Source organism: Mytilus galloprovincialis, chromosome 2 (assembly GCF_965363235.1).
Source record: "Mytilus galloprovincialis chromosome 2, xbMytGall1.hap1.1, whole genome shotgun sequence".
In the NCBI taxonomy this organism is placed as follows: Eukaryota; Metazoa; Mollusca; class Bivalvia; order Mytilida; family Mytilidae; genus Mytilus; species Mytilus galloprovincialis.
Genome location: NC_134839.1, coordinates 44,522,987 through 44,545,160, shown reverse-complemented (window position 1 = coordinate 44,545,160; position 22,174 = coordinate 44,522,987). Strand labels below are relative to the sequence as shown.

The window sequence follows — 22,174 nt, the reverse complement described above, 5'->3', positions numbered from 1 at the left end:
TAGGCAACAGGATATAACAACACTACCAAACCCATAACCTTGACAGGAGTATATCTGATGTAGTATAGGCAACAGGATATAACAACACTACCAAACCCATAACCTTGACAGGAGTATATCTGATGAAGTATAGGCAACAAGATATGACAACACTACCCATAACCTTGACAGGAGTATATCTGATGTAGTATAGGCAACAGGATATGACAACACTACCCAAAACCTTGACAGGAGTATATCTGATGTAGTATAGGCAATAGGATATGACAACACTACCCAAAACCTTGACAGGAGTATATCTGATGTAGTATAAGCAACAGAATATGACAACACTACCAAACCCATAACATTGACAGGAGTATATCTGATGTAGTATAGGCACGTGATATGACAACACTACCAAACCCATAACCTTGACAGGAGTATATCTGATGTAGTATAGGCAACAGGATATGACAACACTACCAAACCCATAATCTAGACAGGAGTATATCTGATGTAGTATAGGCACGTGATATGACAACACTACCAAACCCATAACCTTGACTGGAGTATATCTGATGTAGTATAGGCAACAGGATATGACAACACTACCCATAACCTTGACAGGAGTATATCTGATGTAGTATAGGCAACAGGATATGACAACACTACCCAAAACCTTGACAGGAGTATATCTGATGTAGTATAAGCAACAGAATATGACAACACTACCAAACCCATAACATTGACAGTATATCTGATGTAGTATAGGCACGTGATATGACAACACTACCAAACCCATAACCTTGACAGGAGTATATCTGATGTAGTATAGGCAACAGGATATGACAACACTACCAAACCCATAATCTAGACAGGAGTATATCTGATGTAGTATAGGCAACAGGATATGAAAACCAAACCCATAACCTTGACAGGAGTATATCTGATGTAGTATTGTGGCATTATATGACAACACTAACAAACATATAATCTAGACAGGAGTATATCTGATGTAGTATAGGCAACAGGATATGACAACACTACCAAACCCATAACCTTGACAGGAGTATATCTGATGTAGTATAGGCAACAGGATATGACAACACTACCAAATCCATAACCTTGACAAGAGTATATCTGATGTAGTATAGGCAACAGGATATGACAACACTATCAAACCAATAACCTTGACAGGAGTATATATGATGTAGTATAGGCAACAGGACATGACAACACTACCAAACCCATAACCTTAACAGGAGTATATCTGATGTAGTATAGGCAACAGGATATGACAACACTACCAAACCCATAACCTTGACAGGAGTATATCTGATGTAGTATTGTGGAATGATATGACAACACTACCAAACCCATAATCTTGACAGGAGTATATCTGTGGTAGTATAGGCAACAGGATTTGACAACACTACCAAACCCATAACATTGACAGAAGTATATCTTATGTAGTATAGGCAACAGGATATGACAACACTACCAGACCCATAACCTTGACAGGAGTATTTCTGATGAAGTATAGGCAACAGGATATGACAACACTACCAGACCCATAACCTTGACAGGATTATATCTGATGAAGTATAGGCAACAGGATATGACAACACTACCAGACCCATAACCTTGACAGGAGTATTTCTGATGTAGTATAGGCAACAGGATATGACAACACTACCAGACCCATAACCTTGACAGGAGTATTTCTGATGAAGTATAGGCAACAGGATATGACAACACTACCAGACCCATAACCTTGACAGGATTATATCTGATGAAGTATAGGCAACAGGATATGACAACACTACCAAACCGATAACCTTGACAGGAGTATATCTGATGTTGTATTGTGGCACCAAGTTACAAAAACAGAATTTTCCACATTTGAATTAATTCTTTCTGGCAAAGGAACACAAATATATTACATATACTTCATGGCAATAAGTCCAGAGACAGCTTTCATATTTTTATTCCAATATATAATTTAACTACAAATGTTATTAAATTAATCATCACAACTAAGAACTGTCTGTTCTTCCACTTTAAAATGGTATTTTAAGATACAGAACTGCAAATAACACCAAATGCCAAAAAAAAAAAATAAAAAAAGTCATATTATTGCCATCTTTGTAACAGGTTATAAATACATTATCAATAATTACCCACTGTTTCAAATAATACAATTTATATCATATCCCTCAGTCACATGATTTTGATAAAAAAACAAATGAAAATTTAATGATGCATTTACCAATATAAGTTATGACTGATCTCAATTTAAAATAATAAAAGATAAAAAAGACTTGCCTTCCCATTAAGAATTATCTAAATAAAGATTACTTTAGATCATAATCATCCTTGCATATCTGTTACTGTGGATTCATTAATATTTGTTGGATACTAATTTCGTGAAATTGGTGGGTACAGGGGAACCACAAATTTAAATGTTCAACGAATTACAAATATTCTAAAGCAATGAATGCAGACTTTACCAAAATCACGAAATTAAATATCCACGAATATGCCTCATTTTTCCTAAATTTTCCTCAATCCACGAAAATTGGTAACCACGAAAATAAATCAATCAACAGTAACTGGCAAAGCCTCATTTTAAATATCTGACAAACTTTTGTCTATCCTTGTATCATTCTAGTTTTTCCCTGTTTTTCCAGATAACGGCATTGCATTGCTGTTGTCCCTTTTTTAGATGTACTAAGTAGGTATTTTTCTTCCTTTTGTAGTTTTTAACACAATCCTTTAAAAGAAAAAAAATACTGTCATGCCAGCAATAATATACTATCAGTAAAATCTGATTGATTGGATTAAGGCAAAGTTTTCTATTTTTAATAGCTGACCATGCTGACTATCAAATCCAAAATCTTCATAGTTCATACTTATAAATAAATATAATTCTTGTTTCATTTTGAGAAAAATTGTCTGCATACATATTTTACTGTAAAATTTTCACAACATATATTGTCTCTACATTTGCTGTGTAGAGTTTCCATTCCAAGTTGCATTTTCATCATCATCATCATCTATCATATCTGTTAATCGTCGTACATTTCCATCTGTCCTTAATGGTCTTCTTTGGTAAGCACTGAAATTAGATCAATAAAGTGAAGTTAAAAATTGCAGAGATGACAGACACTAATTACAAAAATGGATTACAAGGTTAACATAGTGCATAAGTGGTTGTTTTGGAATCATAAGGTGATGGCTTTTTATAAACAGAGGTCAAGGTCAAATATAGCATGTAAGACCTCATACAAAATAATTTCAATAATTTCTGAGAACCATAACCATCTTGTTCAAGTGCTATTTTGATATATTGCAGGTTTCAAAGACAGTGGAGCAGAATTGAGGGACAGACCCAAGCACTATATATATACAAAAGGAGATGTGCCAATATCAAATACAACTGCGTTGACTTCCAATGAATTGGTATTTACCACACACATTTTATTGTGTAAACAAAGCTTTTAATACAGAAGACCATAACTGGGGTAGTGGGACCAAACTGATTGGATGAAAAAAAAGAGAATCTACCATTTGCACTTCTGATTGGTCCTATAGGTTACAATTGAGCAATTATTTACAATGAATTTTTCATAGGGTACCTTGTCTGTTGCATACCAAATAAAGCCAGTTCTAAAAGAAGGTATAATGTCTATAATACAAATTTATATGGTAAAAAAATCAATTGCTTTGCTGAGAACAGCTCAGACGGCCGCAAAGATCCACCCTTGAACAGTTTGGGCAAAAATGGACACAATATTTGCACTTGATACAGGTCTGAATTTGAATTGTAATCAAATATTTGACACACAATAGGTTTCAGACACAGAATAAATGTAGTCAAAGAACTAAGAATAGGTTATATGATTTGAATTGATATATTTTTTGCTTTTGTCCAATGCACTATGCTGTTGCCAATTGAACCCCTCCCCCCACAAAAACTAGAGGCTCTCAAGAGCCTGTATCGCTCACCTGACTCTACTTGGGATTTTGAAATCATATAAAAAAAGATAAAATTTGGCTACAAAGTTACAAAACTTGGTCATCACTTCATAAGGAACATTCATGCTATGTTGGGTTTCATTCCATTCAGTGGTGCTCTAAAAGAAGACTTTTGTATGCATTTCACATAGGGTCCTATGTTAAACTAAATCCCCCACTGGCGGCCATCTTAGACGATGGATCGGCTACAAAGTAACAACACTTGGTCAGCATCTCATAAGAAACATTTATGCTATGTTTGATTTCATTCCATTCAGTGGTTCTCCTCAAGAAGAAATTTGAATGAATTTTCCAAAGGGTCCTGTTAAACTAAGTCCTCACTGGTGGCCATCTTGGATGTTTGATCAGCGACAAAGTAACAAAACACTTGGTCAGCATCTCATAAGGAACATTCATGCTATGTTTGGTTTCATTCCATTTAGTGGTTCTCTAAAAGAAGACATTTGTATGCATTTCCCTTAGGGTCCTATGTTAAACTAAGTCCCCTGCTGGTGGCCATCTTGGATGATGGATCGGCTACAAAGTAACAACATTTGGTCAGCACCTCATAAGGAACATTCATGCCATGTTTGGTTTCATTCTATTCAACAGTTCTCTAAAAGAAGTCATTTGTATGCATTTCCCAAAGGGGCCTATGTTAAACTAAGTCCCCTGCTGGCGGCCATCTTGGATGATGGATTGGCTACAAATTACAACACTTGGTCAGCACCTCATAAGGCACATTCATGCCATGTTTGGTTTAATTCTATTTAACAGTTCTCTAAAAGAAGTCATTTGTATGCATTTCCCATAAGGTCCTATGTTAAACTAAGTTCCACGCTGGCGGCCATCTTGGATGATGGATCATCTACAAAGTGACAACACTTTGTCAGCACCTCATAAGGAACATTCATGCTATGTTTGGTTACATTCCATTCCGTAGTTCTCTAATAGAACACATTTGTATGTATTTCCCTTAGGGTTCTATGTTAAAGAACGTCCCCTGCTGGCGGCCATCTTGGATGATGGATCAGCTACAAAGTAACAACACTTGATCAACACCTCATAAGGAATATTAATGCCATGTTTGGTTTCTTTCCATTCAGTGGTCCTCTAAAAGAAATCATTTATATGCATTTCTCATCGGGTCCTATGTTAAACTAAGTCCCCCGCTGGCGGCTGTCTTGGATGATGGATTTGCTAAAAAGTAACAACACTTGGTCAGCACCTCATAAGGAATATTCATGCCATGTTTGGTTTCATTCCATTCAGTGATTCTCTAAAAGAAGTTATTTGTATGCATTTCCCATTGGGTTCTATGTTAAACTAAGTCCCCCCCTGGCAGCCGTCTTGGATGATGGATCGGCTACAAAGTAACAACATTTGGTCAGCACCCCACAATGAACACTCATGCCATGTTTGGTTTCATTCCATTTAACGGTTCTCTAAAAGAAGTCATTTGTATGCATTTCCTATAGGGTCCTATGTTAAACTAAATCCCCCGCTGGCAGCCATCTTGGATGATGGATCAGCTACAAAGTAACAACACTTGGTCAACACCTCATAAGGAATATTAATGCCATGTTTGGTTTCTTTCCATTCAGTGGTCCTCTAAAAGAAATCATTTGTATGCATTTCTCATAGGGTCCTATGTTAAACTAAGTCCCCCGCTGGCGGCTGTCTTGGATGATGGATTGGCTACAAAGTAACAACACTTGGTCAGCACCTCATAAGGAATATTCCTGCCATGTTTGGTTTCATTCCATTCAGTGATTCTCTAAAAGAAGTCATTTGTATGCATTTCCCATAGGGTCCTATGTTAAACTAAGTCCCCTGCTGGTGGCCATCTTGGATGATGGATTGGCTACAAAGTAACAACACTTGATTAGCACCTCATGAGGAACATTCATGCCATGTTTGGTTTCATTCTATTCAACTGTTCTCTAAAAGAAGTCATTTGTATCATTTCCCAAAGGGGCCAATGTTAAACTAAGTCCCCTGCTGGCGGCCATCTTGGATGATGGATTGGCTACAAATTACAACACTTGGTCAGCACCTCATAAGGAACATTCATGCCATGTTTGGTTTAATTCTATTTAACAGTTCTCTTAAAGAAGTCTTTTGTATGCATTTCCCATAAGGTCCTATGTTAAGCTAAGTTCCACGCTGGTGGCCATCTTGGATGATAGTTCGGCTACAAAGTGACAACACTTTGTCAGCACCTCATAAGGAACATTCATGCTATGTTTGGTAACATTCCATTCCGTAGTTCTCTAATAGAACACATTTGTATGTATTTCCCTTAGGGTCCTATGTTAAAGAACGTCCCCTGCTGGCGGCCATCTTGGATGATTGATCAGCTACAAAGTAACAACACTTGGTCAACACCTCATAAGAAATATTAATGCCATGTTTGGTTTCTTTCCATTCAGTGGTCCTCTAAAAGAAATCATTTATATGCATTTCTCATAGGGTCCTATGTTAAACTAAGTCCCCCGCTGGCGGCTGTCTTTGATGATGGATTTGCTACAAAGTAACAACACTTGGTCAGCACCTCATAAGGAATATTCATGCCATGTTTGGTTTCATTCTATTCAGTGATTCTCTAAAAGAAGTTATTTGTATGCATTTCCCATTGGGTCCTATGTTAAACTAAGTCCCCCCCTGGCAGCTGTCTTGGATGATGGATCGGCTACAAAGTAACAACATTTGGTCAGCACCCCACAAGGAACACTCATGCCATGTTTGGTTTCATTCCATTTAACGGTTCTCTAAAAGAAGTCATTTGTATGCATTTCCCATAGGGTCCTATGTTAAACTAAGTCCCCTGCTGGCGGCCATCTTGGATGATGGATCGGCTACAAAGTAACAACAATTGGTCAACACCTCATAAGGAACATTCATGCTATGTTTGGTTTCATTCCATTTAGTGGTTCTCTAAAAGAAGACATTTGTATGCATTTCCCTTAGGGTCCTATGTTAAACTAAGTCCCCGCTGGCGGCCATCTTGGATGATGGATTGGCTACAAAGTAACAACATTTGGTCAGCACCTCATAAGGAACATTCATGCCATATTTGGTTTCATTCCATTCAGTGGTTCTCTAGAAGAAGTTCAAAATGTAAAATGTTAACTATGACGATGACGGACGCCAAGTGATGAGAAAAGCTCACTTGGCCCTTCAGGCAAGGTGAGCTAAACTAGAGGCTCTCAAGAGCCTGTATCGCTCACCTGACTCTACTTGGGTTTTTGAAATCATATAAAAAAAGATAAAATTTGGCTACAAAGTTACAAAACTGGGTCATCACTTCAGAAGGAACATTCATGCTATGTTGGGTTTCATTCCATTCAGTGGTGCTCTAAAAGAAGACTTTTGTATGCATTTCACATAGGGTCCTATGTTAAACTAAATCCCCCGCTGGTGGCCATCTTGGATGATGGATCGGCTACAAAGTAACAACATTTGGTCAGCACCCCACAAGGAACACTCATGCCATGTTTGGTTTCATTCCATTTAACGGTTCTCTAAAAGAAGTCATTTGTATGCATTTCCCATAGGGTCCTATGTTAAACTAAGTCCCCTGCTGGCGGCCATCTTGGATGATGGATAGGCTACAAAGTAACAACACTTGGTCAGCACCTCATAAGGAACATTCATGCTATGTTTGGTTTCATTCCATTTAGTGGTTCTCTAAAAGAAGACATTTGTATGCATTTCCCTTAGGGTCCTATGTTAAACTAAGTCCCCGCTGGCGGCCATCTTGGATGATGGATTGGCTACAAAGTAACAACATTTGGTCAGCACCTCATAAGGAACATTCATGCCATATTTGGTTTCATTCCATTCAGTGGTTCTCTAGAAGAAGTTCAAAATGTAAAATGTTAACTATGACGATGACGGACGCCAAGTGATGAGAAAAGCTCACTTGGCCCTTCAGGCAAGGTGAGCTAAACTAGAGGCTCTCAAGAGCCTGTATCGCTCACCTGACTCTACTTGGGTTTTTGAAATCATATAAAAAAAGATAAAATTTGGCTACAAAGTTACAAAACTGGGTCATCACTTCAGAAGGAACATTCATGCTATGTTGGGTTTCATTCCATTCAGTGGTGCTCTAAAAGAAGACTTTTGTATGCATTTCACATAGGGTCCTATGTTAAACTAAATCCCCCGCTGGTGGCCATCTTGGACGATGGATCGGCTACAAAGTAACAACACTTGGTCAGCATCTCATAAGAAACATTTATGCTATGTTTGATTTCATTCCATTCAGTGGTTCTCCTCAAGAAGACATTTGAATGAATTTTCCATAGGGTCCTGTTAAACTAAGTCCTCACTGGCAGCCATCTTGGATGTTTGATCAGCGACAAAGTAACAAAACACTTGGTCAGCATCTCATTAGGAACATTCATGCTATTTTTTGTTTTTTTTCCATTCAGTGGTTCACTAAAAGAAGTCATTTGTATGTATTTCCCTAAGGGTCCTATGTTAAACTAAGTCCCCTGCTGGCGACCATCTTGGATGATGGATCGGCTACAAAGCAACAACACTTTGTCAGCACCTCATAAGGAACATTCATGCCATGTTTGGTTTCATTCTATTCAACAGTTCTCTAAAAGAAGACATTTGTATGCATTTCCCTTAGGGTCCTATGTTAAACTAAGTCCCCCACTGGTGGCCATCTTGGATGATGGATCGGCTACAAAGTAACAACACTTGATTAGCACCTCATGAGGAACATTCATGCCATGTTTGGTTTCATTCTATTCAACAGTTCTCTAAAAGAAATCATTTGTATGCATTTCTCATAGTTTCCTATGTTAAACTAAGTCCTCCGCTGGCGGCTGTCTTGGATGATGGATTTGCTACAAAGTAAGAACACTTGGTCAGCACCTCATAAGGAATATTCATGCCATGTTTGGTTTCATTCCATTCAGTGATTCTCTAAAAGAAGTTATTTGTATGCATTTCCCATTGGGTCCTATGTTAAACTAAGTCCCCCCCTGGCAGCCGTCTTGGATGATGGATCGGCTATAAAGTAACAACATTTGGTCAGCACCCCACAAGGAACATTCATGCCATGTTTGGTTTCATTCCATTTAACGGTTCTCTAAAAGAAGTCATTTGTATGCATTTCCCATAGGGTCCTATGTTAAACTAAGCCCCGGGTTGCAGCCATCTTGGATGATGGATGGGCTACAAAGTAACAACACTTGGTCAGCACCTCATAAGGAACATTCATGCCTAGTTGGGTTTCATTCCATTCAGTGGTTCTCTAGAAGAAGTCATTTGTATGCATTTCCAATAGGGTCCTATGTTAAACTTAGTTCCCCGCTGGCGGCCATCTTGGATGATGGATCGGCTACAAAGTAACAATATTTGGTCAGCACCTCATAAGGAACATTCATGCCATGTTTGGTTTCATTCTATTCAACAATTCTCTAAAAGAAGTCATTTGTATGCATTTCCCACAGGTGTCCTATGTTAAACTAAGTTCCACGCTGGCGGCCATCTTGGATGATGGATCATCTTCAAAGTGACAACACTTTGTCAGCACCTCATAAGGAACATTCATGCTATGTTTGGTTACATTCCATTCCGTAGTTCTCTAATAGAACACATTTGTATGTATTTCCCTTAGGGTCCTATGTTAAAGAACGTCCCCTGCTGGCGGCCATCTTGGATGATGGATCAGCTACAAAGTAACAACACTTGGTCAACACCTCATAAGGAATATTAATGCCATGTTTGGTTTCTTTCCATTCAGTGGTCCTCTAAAAGAAATCATTTGTATGCATTTCTCATAGGGTCCTATGTTAAACTAAGTCCCCCGCTGGTGGCTGTCTTGGATGATGGATTGGCTACAAAGTGACAACACTTTGTCAGCACCTCATAAGGAACATTCATGCTATGTTTGGTTACATTCCATTCAGTAGTTCTCTAAAAGAAGACATTTGTATGTATTTCACTTAGGGTCCTATGTTAAAGAACGTCCCCCGCTGGCGGCCATTAGTCCAGTCATTCTAGCTCAAAATTTACCCGACCTCAAAGTAATTGCAACAGAAACTATTTTATGCTTACAAGGCAGTAATACCCCATATCTTTGACATAGAAAAAATCGGCAAGTGTCAGACCATGGGAAAATTGTAATTTTAGGGTAAATATTGGCTTTTTGATGAAAAATCGCCGAAAACCGGAAAATATTATTTTTTTTCTAATCTGACATAATTTTTGAACACAAGTCTCGTAAAATTTGCAGAATAGAGTTTTCTATGACATAAAGAACAATAAACATCAATTTCGTTAAGAAAATTGTAATTTTGGGGTAAATTGAGACTTTTTTGGTGAAAAATCGCTGAAAACTGGATTTTTTAAAAATTCTCTTTTAATCTGACATAATTTTTTACATGTGTCTCGTACAATTTGTAGAATAGAGTCTTCTACGTTTAATTAAAATGATAACATCAAATTCGTTCAGAAATTGTAATTGTTGGGGTTTAAAATTGAACACTTTTAGTTAAAAAATACCAAGTATAACAGATGTTGAACGATCTTGTCTTTAGCAATATAATAATGTAATAAAAACGAACTTTGATATCAATTATAGTCTTATTCGTTTTGGTCTTCTTCAAATACTATATTTTCTGCGTTAGTACATAAATGTCCTTTGCACTCAGAACAGGCGATTGTGCACTCTAGACCGTGTTTTCGACATGTACACCTACGTGTGTCACAATTTGTTTTACACTTGCATCTTATTATGTTTAACAGTTTATCCGGAGCTGCTGGAAGGGTAGTTTTTATAGGTGTCAATGTGTCATTTGTGATTGACCAACCCCAGTCCAAAGGATTAAGATTTGTTTCTTCTGTCCACTCTATTATTTGGTAGAACACTCTCTTACAGTGTTGTTCTGCTGCAGCTGATGTTGGTGGTAGCGTTTGAACTTGTAGAAATGTAACTGAGTTCGACAGTACTTTGTTTGCAAATTTTCTGTCGCGAATGATGTCTAGACTTTCGTGCGGAACGCCACCATACAAATAAGCAATTATCTGCACACCACAATTTACAATGTCTTTTACAGATGAACACCTGATAAGAAATGGTAATACTAATTTACGAAGTTCTTCATTTTCGGACATCTTTTTGAGTACGGGACCTTTTCCAATACCATACAGTCTTGAGGTCGTGTCACATCCTGTAACTGAGTGTATGAACGGAAGTAATTTGCTAACTTCTGGTCCCAACAACAGCTTAGTTTTTTGAATATCCCAAACTTTGTTCGAACTGAGTTTTCGATTGCTCTGATCAGATCTGTAAAAAAGTCCATGTGAACTAAGTGTACAGTGAAATATAAGAAGAACTAGAACATCTGTGTCTTCCCCGATGACCACTGTAGGGTGTGATATTGATTGATTGACACCTGTATTTGCTGTTAGAACATCAGCATCAGCATCTGCATGTTCTGTCTGAAAGTCGTGTTTTACTAAGGCATCACTTAGCATATTTATGAAATTTTGTTTATTTTCATTGTTAGTTAGAAAATTTTCTTTTTTACTTCTGAAAGGGGTCGTTGTTTTAAAAATGATTTTAGCTCCTTCCACTCCTTTTGTCCGGCGCATATGTACATGATCTTTTGTGCTAGGCCCTGATGTGTAGCCGTCAAATACGATAACTGCATGGTCATATCGTCGTTTTATGTAATCCACATATTGTTGACAGATCTCTCCGAAAGTTGACCCTTTATTCCATGGTAGGCGTTGAATTAAAGAACCTCTGTCAATGACATAATGTAGCTCAGAGTCAAGTTTTCTGTTTACAGCACAGTCTCCAATGGTCCATAAGGCATCACCTAATGTTGCCTTTTGAGCTTGTCGCATTAGTCCTGACGGTTCGAATAATGCCGCTGGAGTACTTGACAGTTCAAACTTGAAAACTTCAGAAATATCAGGAAAAATGTTGTTTGCCGCTGCAACAAGTCGTTGAAATAGCAACTGGGGGTCAACAACCACTTCTTCGCCATCAATCTTTATATTGGTTTTACTTGCTAAAGTTACCACCTGTTTGTTCTTTTTGAAAACAAAATAGTCTGCATACTGATCCTCCATAGACTTTAATATTTCTTTTCCTATATCCACTGATCTTTCTACGTTAACTTTCTCATCAGCTAGTGTACCAGTTTCAATATTCCGTAAACTAATATCAGAACTGAAAGGATTTCTTTCCCCCAAAAATGACTTAAATATTTGAACGTCTTTTTTGTCTTGATCTATCCTACTTTTCCCAAGTTCTTTGTGCTGCTCACTTGTATTATAGTTCACATCAGTAAGTTTCTGCATTGCTTCATTCATTTGTGAACATTGTGGCATTGATAACAGCCATAGAAGTCTTTGCGATTCGCTCAAACCACGGCCTCTGGTCAGACCACCTGTTGTCTTTAAACTTCTCATAAGGGCTTGCTCTATTACCAGATCAGTAGACAAACCGGCCCAAAAACGATCAGTTCGTCTAATAACATGGTGTCCTGTTTTGAATAAATTGTCTAAGGCAGGATGAGTTGCAGGCAGATTTTGCATTTGTTGTAAATAAATGTGAACTGATTTTGCATATAGGTTGTGTCCTGAAGCAGCTAAATAAGGGAGCATCTGCTGGAGACTTTTCAAGTGTAAGTTCCAGTTTTCTGTCCTTTCAGCAACTAAGTTTATTTACCTTATAAAGCGTAATAATGAAAGTAATTGTTCAGGATGAGAGGGTCTTTTCAAGTGTTGAAAAGACAAAAGTGGAACAAAATTGTAAAAGACCATGGAAAACAATAAACGTTTATATTAAACAATGTGTACACATTTTCTGACAATATTTTATGCTATTTCGTTTCAGTTGATTACACATTCAATGATAAATATAATTGTATGCAATAAATATAAATAAAAGGAGATTTGGATAAATTTCACACTTAACGCAGTCTTTTAACACCAGCCAGCTTAAATTTCAAAGTAGAACTTTGTAAAGTTATTGTAAGTACAAAACATCGTAATCGTGCGTATATAAATTAATCTACGTTTATTGCACTAACGGCGTTCCATAGATTTTTTTCTGCGACAAAGTAACGTTGTATAAAATCATTAAAAGATATTTTTTTCTTTCTCAAGATTCTTTATATGTTAAAATATAAGTGAAAATCAATATATAATTTGTCTTTCCTTAGGTTTTTTGTTGAAAAGAGTACACGGTCAATGTTTTAAAGGAAATATTTGAGTCTGAGCGCTGACATACGAAAAATGTGTTAAATGACATCTTTTAAAACTTTTTTTTATGTCATTTTATAATGTTTCCACCTTAAAAATTATAATTTACATTATTTCTTACCGTGAATTAAGATATATCCATATTATTAGTTGATATTCACACAAGAGTGCACACGCTGAAATGTCTCGCCTTCTATACTAATCATTGATATTATGTTGATAGTCCTAAGTATAAAGCTAAGCTTTATTACAACTGTCACATAAACTTAACATTAACCAAGATAACTAAACAAAGACCAATGAACCTTGAAAAAGAGGTCTAGGTCAGATGAACCATGCCAGGCAGACAGGTACAGCTAACAATGCTTCTATACAACATATATAGTTGACACATTACTTATAGTTTAAGAAAAATAGACCAAAACACAAAAACTTAACACTGTGCAATGAACCGTGAAAATGAAGTCATGGTTAAATAAAACCTGCTCGACTGACATAAAGATCATAAAATATTTCCATACACCAAATATAGTTGACCTATGGCATATATAGCATTAGATAAAAAGACCAAAACTCAAAAACTTAACTTTGACCACTGAACCATGAAAATGAGGTCAAGGTCACATGACATCTGCCCGCTAGACATGTACACTTAACAATCATTCCATACAACAAATATAGTAGACCTATTGCATATGGTATGAGAAAAACAGACCAAAACACAATAATTTAACTATAACCACTGAACCATGAAAATGAGGTCAAGGTCAGATGACACCTGCCAGTTGGACATGTACACCTTACAGTCCTTCCATATACCGAATATACTAGCCCTATTGCTTATAGTATCTGAGATATGGACTTGACCACCAAACCTTAACCTTGTTCACTGATCCATGAAATGAGGTCGAGGTCAAGTGAAAATTGTCTGACAGACACGAGGACCTTGCAAGGTACGCACATATCAAATATAGTTATCCTATTACTTATAATAAGAGAGAATTCAACATTACAAAAAATTTGAACTTTTTTTTTCAAGTGGTCACTGAACCATGAAAATGAGGTCAAGGACATTGGACATGTGACTGACGGAAACTTCGTAACATGAGGCATCCATATACAAAGTATGAAGCATCCAGGTCTTCCACCTTTTAAAATATAAAGCTTTTAAGAAGTGAGCTAACGCCGCCGCCGCCGGATCACTATCCCTATGTCGAGCTTTCTGCAACAAAAGTTGCAGGCTCGACAATAAATTAGAATTTGTTTGACAAGTCTGTTTGACCCTGAGTGACGAGTTATCTCCCATAACACGTATGGCGCGCTGAAGCTGTGACGATTTTACAAGGTATCATGTAAAAAACAAAAGGTGAAATTATAACACTTTCCCCTTTTCCGATTTTGTCCGATTTTTTCATGGTTCTTCTTTAGTAATGTGCAAATAAAAAAATACAAAATTAATTTCTGTTGCAATTACTTTGAGGTTATCCGTTATATTGACTGGACTACATCTTGGATGATGGATCAGCTACAAAGTAACAACACTTGGTCAACACCTCATAAGGAATATTAATGCCATGTTTGGTTTCTTTCCATTCAGTGGTCCTCTAAAAGAAATCATTTGTATGCATTTCTCATAGGGTCCTATGTTAAACTAAGTCCCCCGCTGGCGGCGGTCTTGGATGATGGATTTGCTACAAAGTAACAACACTTGGTCAGCACCTCATAAGGAATATTCATGCCATGATTGGTTTCATTCCATTCAGGAATTCTCTAAAAGAAGTTATTTGTGTGCTTTTCCCATTGGGTTCTATGTTAAACTAAGTCCCCCCCTGGCAGCCGTCTTGGATGATGGATCGGCTACAAAGTAACAACATTTGGTCAGCACCCCACAAGGAACACTCATGCCATGTTTGGTTTCATTCCATTTAACGGTTCTCTAAAAGAAGTCATTTGTATGCATTTCCCATAGGGTCCTATGTTAAACTAAGTCCCCTGCTGGCGGCCATCTTTGATGATGGATCGGCTACAAAGTAACAACACTTGGTCAGCACCTCATAAGGAACATTCATGCCATGTTTGGTTTCATTCCATTTAACAGTTCTCTAAAAGAAGTCATTTGTATGCATTTCCAATAGGGTCCTATGTTAAACTAAGTCCCCGCTGCGGCCATCTTGGATGATGGATTGGCTACAAAGTAACAACATTTGGTCAGCACCTCATAAGGAACATTCATGCCATATTTGGTTTCATTCCATTCAGTGGTTCTTTAGAAGAAGTTCAAAATGTAAAATGTTAACTATGACGATGACATACGCCAAGTGATGAGAAAAGATCACTTGGCCCTTCAGGCCAGGTGAGCTAAAGTAGAGGCTCTCAAGAGCCTGTATCGCTCACCTGACTCTACATGGGTTTTTGAAATCATATAAAAACAGATAAAATTCGACTACAAAGTAACAACACTTGGCCAGAATCTCATAAGGAAAAGACTATTCATGCTATGTTTGATTTCATTCAATTCCTTGGTTCTCTAGAAGAAGACTTTTGTATGCCTTTCCCATAGGGTCCTATGTTAAACTAAGCCCCGGGTTGCAGCCATCTTGGATGATGGATGGGCTACAAAGTAACAACACTTGGTCAGCACCTCATAAGGAACATTCATGCCTAGTTGGGTTTCATTCCATTCAGTGGTTCTCTAGAAGAAGTCATTTGTATGCATTTCCAATAGGGTCCTATGTTAAACTTAGTTCCCCGCTGGCGGCCATCTTGGATGATGGATCGGCTACAAAGTAACAACACTTGGTCAGCACCTCATAAGGAACATTCATGCCATATTTGGTTTCATTCAATTCAGTGGTTCTCTAGAAGAAGTTCAAAATGTCAAAAGTTAACCACGACTACGATGGACAACGACGACGGACGACAGACGACGGACGCCAAGTGATGAGAAAAGCTCACTTGGCCCTTCCGGCCAGGTGAGCTAAAAAGGGTTGACCCCCTTTTTTGCTTTTGTGCAATACACTGTGCTGTTGAGAATTGACTCCCCCCCCCCAACCCACCCCTAAAGTAAAAGCATACCATCCAATCAGAAGCCTCACTGATTTGTATTCTTACAACCATGATGGCATCTGTGTTTCTAGTCTCCCTCATAATATTGCTGTTGACATTTTTTAAGAGAAAAATTTATCTGACCCCAAATGCAAAGAATTACCTTTGAGGTTGAGCACCTCTGCTAGCTGGACTTGATGGTGATTCTGAGGGCATCTGCTCCTTTTCTGAAGATTCTTCTTTCTTTTGTTCTTGTGGTGGAGAACTTCTTCCAAAAATAAACATATACAAGAAGTTCCACAGGGTAATTAATGGAGATATGACCAATGATAGGATACCTCCTCCACCACTTGGATTAATAGTGCCTCCTTTTACCTTTCCCTTGAAAAGACATATGTTAATATTTACCTCCTATCTCTCAGAAGTTGAATAAATCATTTTATTATGGAAAGAGTTGCCTGTTGTGTTAGAGCATTCTATTGTAGAATTCTATATAAAACAAAAAGATCATTTCCCAATGGAAAGGATTGTGCGCAGCAAAGAAATTTCTATTGAAAAAAAGCTGTGCACAAAAAAAGATTATTTTCTTGTATGGAAATGTGCACAGCAGAACAGATATGGGAGATAACTCTGCAATTTTTTTTTTTAATCTGAAGTTCGCTTCTCAGTGTAAAAAAACAAGCTTTACATAAAACTAGTATATATTGATAGGGGATTAATAAAGGAACCAAAAAATATTCTCCCTTGATTTTTTATAGCTTTATCATTGACAAGTTAAAGCATACCTGTCAACTGACCCGTATTCTGCGGGTGTGACCCGAGATTTTCACAATTCTGAGGGATCACCTAGAACACCCGCCGGGTCATTGAAATAACCTGGGAATTCCGAAAATGACCCGATTTCACCCGTATTTCTTAGCCTTGAGATTGATTTCATAAGTAATATTCCTTTGAAATACCGGCAAATTCGTAATTCTTCCATGAATAGGAAGTTCATCTAGCTATGAAAACTGTCAAATTAAGTGACCCATTAAGTACATGGCTTCACTTGACAGCTTTGGTGTCAAACACACTGTTAATTAACACCAATTACCTTAGCTTTAGGTCGTAAATAAATTGCACCATTGAACAAACTGAACTAGAGTTACTTCCCCTTATTTGTCACCATTCAAAATTATTCCTTATATTTACCTTTTATGGGTGAAAAAGATCAAATCATTCAAAATATAAAATTCAAATACATATTGAAAAATACCTTTTCATTATTTTTATACCTTTATACATTTTTTTTTAAAAGTTGAAAATTATTTTTTACATTTATACTTCCCTTAACTGTATTACTATATTTTATCATAGTCTAATTTCCTAGTTAAATGAAAAATAATATGGATAATAGCTACATAGTCAATAGTCTCAATCATTTAAGAATTACATTAAATTCTAGTGTTTGATGATTGTAGTATTTTTTCTCAAAAAGCAAAGCACATAAGACTGAAATACACAAATTTATAAAAATCTTTAAAAGTGCAATGAAATAATATTTAATAAGATTTAAAATGACTTAACAAAGTGAACATGCATTGATGTTTTGGTATCTTTGATATACATTATAAGAAAATGTACCATAAATTTTACATCCCTGCCAACTGTCACTATTTGCGGGGGATTTCCCCCATGGAGGCTCCCAAATTGAAATTTTGAAAGAGCAATTTTGTCCACAATTTAAACAAAACAATTAATTTTACAATGACTTTAGTCATATAATATTATCAAGAAGCCAAAAAACAACATTAAAATGTATTTGCAGGCCCCCTTGAAAGTTTTTTAGGACTATGACAGCCATCTTGCATGCAAAACCCCCATGGGTATTTTGAAAAGTTGGCAGGTATGATAAATACTGAAATTCAGCTCAAAAAAGTTCGTACGCGTTATGACCTGAGATTTGATTCTTCAATGCAGGTCATGACCTGCATTTTCATCGTCACAGGTTGACAGGTATGGTTAAAGATCTCATAAACTATTCAAAGATAACAAAGATTTTTCAACTTTTACAGATTGCTTATAATCAAGCATGTTAAAGATTTATATAAAGAAAAATGGGGGTCAAAGGGCAAATTTTTTTAAGGAATTCAAATGAATAAAACCAGAGGATTCCGAAAATTTGACAAAATTTCCAAAACATAACAAGCAAACTTCCTTAAAGGGGCACTAATTGTCAAATTCATGTTCACCAATTTGACTCAAATTCTCATATCTATACTATTAAAAGAGAAGACCTCATTTTTGGTGTCGCTTCTCTTCTTTCCACAATAAATTAATAAACACGCCTCTGTGTCCTATAGGTACAGTGCATAGTTGCATTTGTCATCCATTCATATGATTATTCAGATTGAGTTACTTGAAGAGAAAAACGAGAAAAAAGGCATCCGGGTATTGTCCCGTCATTGTACGAAATTTTAAGTCAGATTAGACTTCCGGTTTGCGTTTTTCTGTATACTTTGAACATGCATATACTACGAATAAAGTGTATTTTCAGAATTTTATATGCTATCATTTTCAAGTTTACTATCCACGCCAGTCACAGAGTTTATTAAATAGAGAGGGTCTGTATACTATATCAATGATCACCATGGATCGATTAGTAAACTTAGAAGTGAAAGTAAATACGCTTTATTTATATAGTAATGAATGTTCATAATATACAGATAAGCGCTAAAATTATTCATGTGAACTTTTGATACTTTTTCTGAAATTCTCCAGTCATTAAATCTTTTACAAAATTCATTGATTACAAAAAAAAAAAGAAGATGTGGCATGATTGCCATGATTGAGACAACTCTCCACAAGAGACCAACATGACACAGAAATTAACAATTATAGGTTACCGTACGGCCTTCAACAAAGAGCAAAGCCCATATACCGCATACTCAGCTTCAAAAGGCCCCGAAATGACAATGTAAAACAATGCAATGGAGAAAACTAGCGGCCTTATTTATGTACAAAAAATGAACGAAAAACAAATATGTAACACATAAACAAACGACAACCACTGAATTACAGGCTCCTTACTTAAATAAATGTTCATAACATACTAAATGTATGTTCATATTGAAATTGATAGAAAAGAAAAAATTGGGAACTTTGGAAATAAAGGTGGAGGGTAAAAAAAAACATTTTCCTGTCCCCAATAACCTATGACTTATGAGACTTTTGCTGAAATTCTCCAGTCATTCTGTATTTAACAAAATTTTTCCAACAACACTTTAGGGACGACATCAAAAGATCAATGTAAGATAAAAAACTTAATTCAAATAGTTTGGGGGTGTGGGGGTGTGGGGGTTGAAGATTTGGTTATCCGACATTGATTTTTACATATATCCATATGGGTCAATCAATTTTTCCCAAATTAAGTTAAGAGGGGGGTGGGGGGGTCAGTGAAAAAACTATGTGAATTAAGTTTTTTATCCTTCATTGAACTTTTGATGTCGTCCCTTACATACTGATACTTTAAACTACGTTCTGAATGCCCGCGATTTCGCGGGTGTGTTCTAGTTTGATTTATAACAATGTAAAACAATTATCAAGATCATAAAAAGTCTAAAATAAACAATTAAAAGGGCATGGGGTCGATAATATTTCATCATCAATGGGTTTTTTTAGCTAATCTTGACAAAATTGAATCATTCTGGCTGCTAAAAGCAAATTATTATTTCACTATTTCACTTTCATTGATGATTGAACCAAAAAAAAATCATATTTTATATAGCTAATTATGATCCTTAAAGTATCCTTTCTTTACCTGCAATTGATGACATGCATGCATCCAGAATTAAAAGTTTAACTAATACTAAATCAAACAATTTATTGAATCTCAGATATGAGTAAAGAGGATGTGATGTAAAGAGGCATAAACCCAATGCCATAAAAAATTAACAAATCACATCTACCGGTACAGGTTTAAATACTGTCTTCAACAATAATCTACATTTTGATTTAAATGTTAGAATCATATATTTATTTGCTGGCATCAATCTATGATTTTATAATTGTAAAAATTATTTACAGGCCCTACACCATCAATAAACTCAATTTCAACTGATACAAGCGAAAAAGTGCAACACAGTTGTCTTTCATATTTTTGACCACCATGATTCCAAGAAATACAAAAGACTTACTGGTACTGCAATTAACACTGCTGAGGGAACCAGTTCTAGAATCAATAATGTCTTAGACATATCTTCTTCTGTGAAAGTTCGTCTTGGGAATGTTGTTGATAATGTTACACTTGTTCCTACCCTCTGCAAAATACAAAAACCCAAATTTTACAAAAACAACTAAATGTTGAAATCTAGGCAGGACCTCAAAATAGTCATAAAATTAATATGCACTGATAGTAATGTATCTTTATAGAAAATATCATCGATCTATCACAAGTAAATCTATCTTAAGTAGATCCAAACAAGCTGTTTTACATTGTCATTACCTTGGGCTTTTAAAAGCTGACTATGCGGTATGGGCTTTGCTCATTGTTGAAGGCAGTACAGTGACCTATAGTTGTTAATTTCTGTGTCATTTTGGTCTCTTGTGGAGAGTTGTCTCATTGGCAATCATACCACATCTTCTAATTTATATGACCTTAGAAGAAACTTAACAATGAAAATTGCTCATCAATCCATGGTCACTGGACCATGACCTAGGGACCAAGGTCTCGAAATAGTCATCAAACTAAAAGGTACTGATAGTAGGTAATGCAATTTTATAGAAGATATCAGTATCTTTCACAGTATTGCATCTGGAGTATATATATCTCCCAGTTGATACAATATCCCAGGGCTTGTATTTCCTATAATGATTTCATTGATAGAGGTATGCTTCTTACAAGGTAGCTATTTAAAAGCAGTGAAGCTGAAGTCATCCATTTGTAAGTTTTCACATTTCATCACAAGTTTGTTGACAGTTATGGAATATCCATTTCATATTGTTAGTTAATTTTCGAGTTATGAGTTTGAATGTGCCTCTGATATCTTTTGCTCCTCGTTCACAAGTAATTACCATCAATCTGACTTTAGCAGAAAACTTAACAATTGCTGAGTCCCATGCAACCGCCAATGGTGCCTGAAAGGCAATACCTATGCCTGGCTTTCTACGACTTTCATTGTTATAAATCATTGTATTGGGTGAATTCATCATGTTTATTTGCTGTTGAAATATACCTTCTTTATCAATCTATGTAAAAAAAATTCAAGTATTTCTAAATTTAGTTGTTATAAATGTAATGAAACTAAACAAATGGTGAAATAAAATATTGTTAATTCTATATTGATTTGCCAAAAATATTTTGATAATTTTTATATTTATTAACACATCACAACAAAAAAACAAACAAAATATGCATAGCCCTATCTTTTTATCTAATGAAAGTGCAACCTCCAATGTATGTATGTATGTTCCGTATCTCCCTCCTTTAGTAGGAGCACCACCATGGGTTATGGTGTAAAAAGGAAGACATTTAACACACTGTATCAAAACAGATTTAATGTGAGCATTTGCCTATCCAGTTTCCCAGCCTGGCCGTGACGGGTCTTACTACCAGAAAGTTATATTTTATATTTATATTTTAGTTAGTCAATTACAGTTTTCTATAAATTAGCTTTCGTACTAATGTTTTTTTAAAACTGAAATATCTTAATTGACCAGAAAGCACAGAGGTCTCAATATAGATTTCAATATATTTGTGGTGTAAGTCCATTAAGGATGTGGTGTAATTTCATTAAGGATGTGGTGAAAACATAGTTTTGATAATTACCTTTTGGACAGAAATGGATTCCAATTTAATTGTAAATTATCAGTATATTGAAAATAAGAAAAAGAACCTCATTTCAATTGCTGT

General features: G+C 36.2%; 1 protein-coding gene across 1 annotated transcript in view; it reads right to left on the bottom strand.

The window, feature by feature from the left end:
• Positions 1-1,953: 1,953 nt before the first annotated feature.
• LOC143063651 (UBX domain-containing protein 4-like) overlaps positions 1,954-22,174 on the bottom strand; it is a 62,887-nt gene continuing 42,666 nt past the window's right edge. The window contains exons 9-11 of the mRNA XM_076235908.1: positions 20,460-20,582; positions 16,448-16,665; positions 1,954-3,100 (exon numbers count right to left, since the gene is read on the bottom strand). Of these exons, the coding sequence (XP_076092023.1) occupies positions 2,983-3,100; positions 16,448-16,665; positions 20,460-20,582 (459 nt within the window). The 3' untranslated portion in view covers positions 1,954-2,982. The remainder of the gene's footprint in view (positions 3,101-16,447; positions 16,666-20,459; positions 20,583-22,174) is intronic.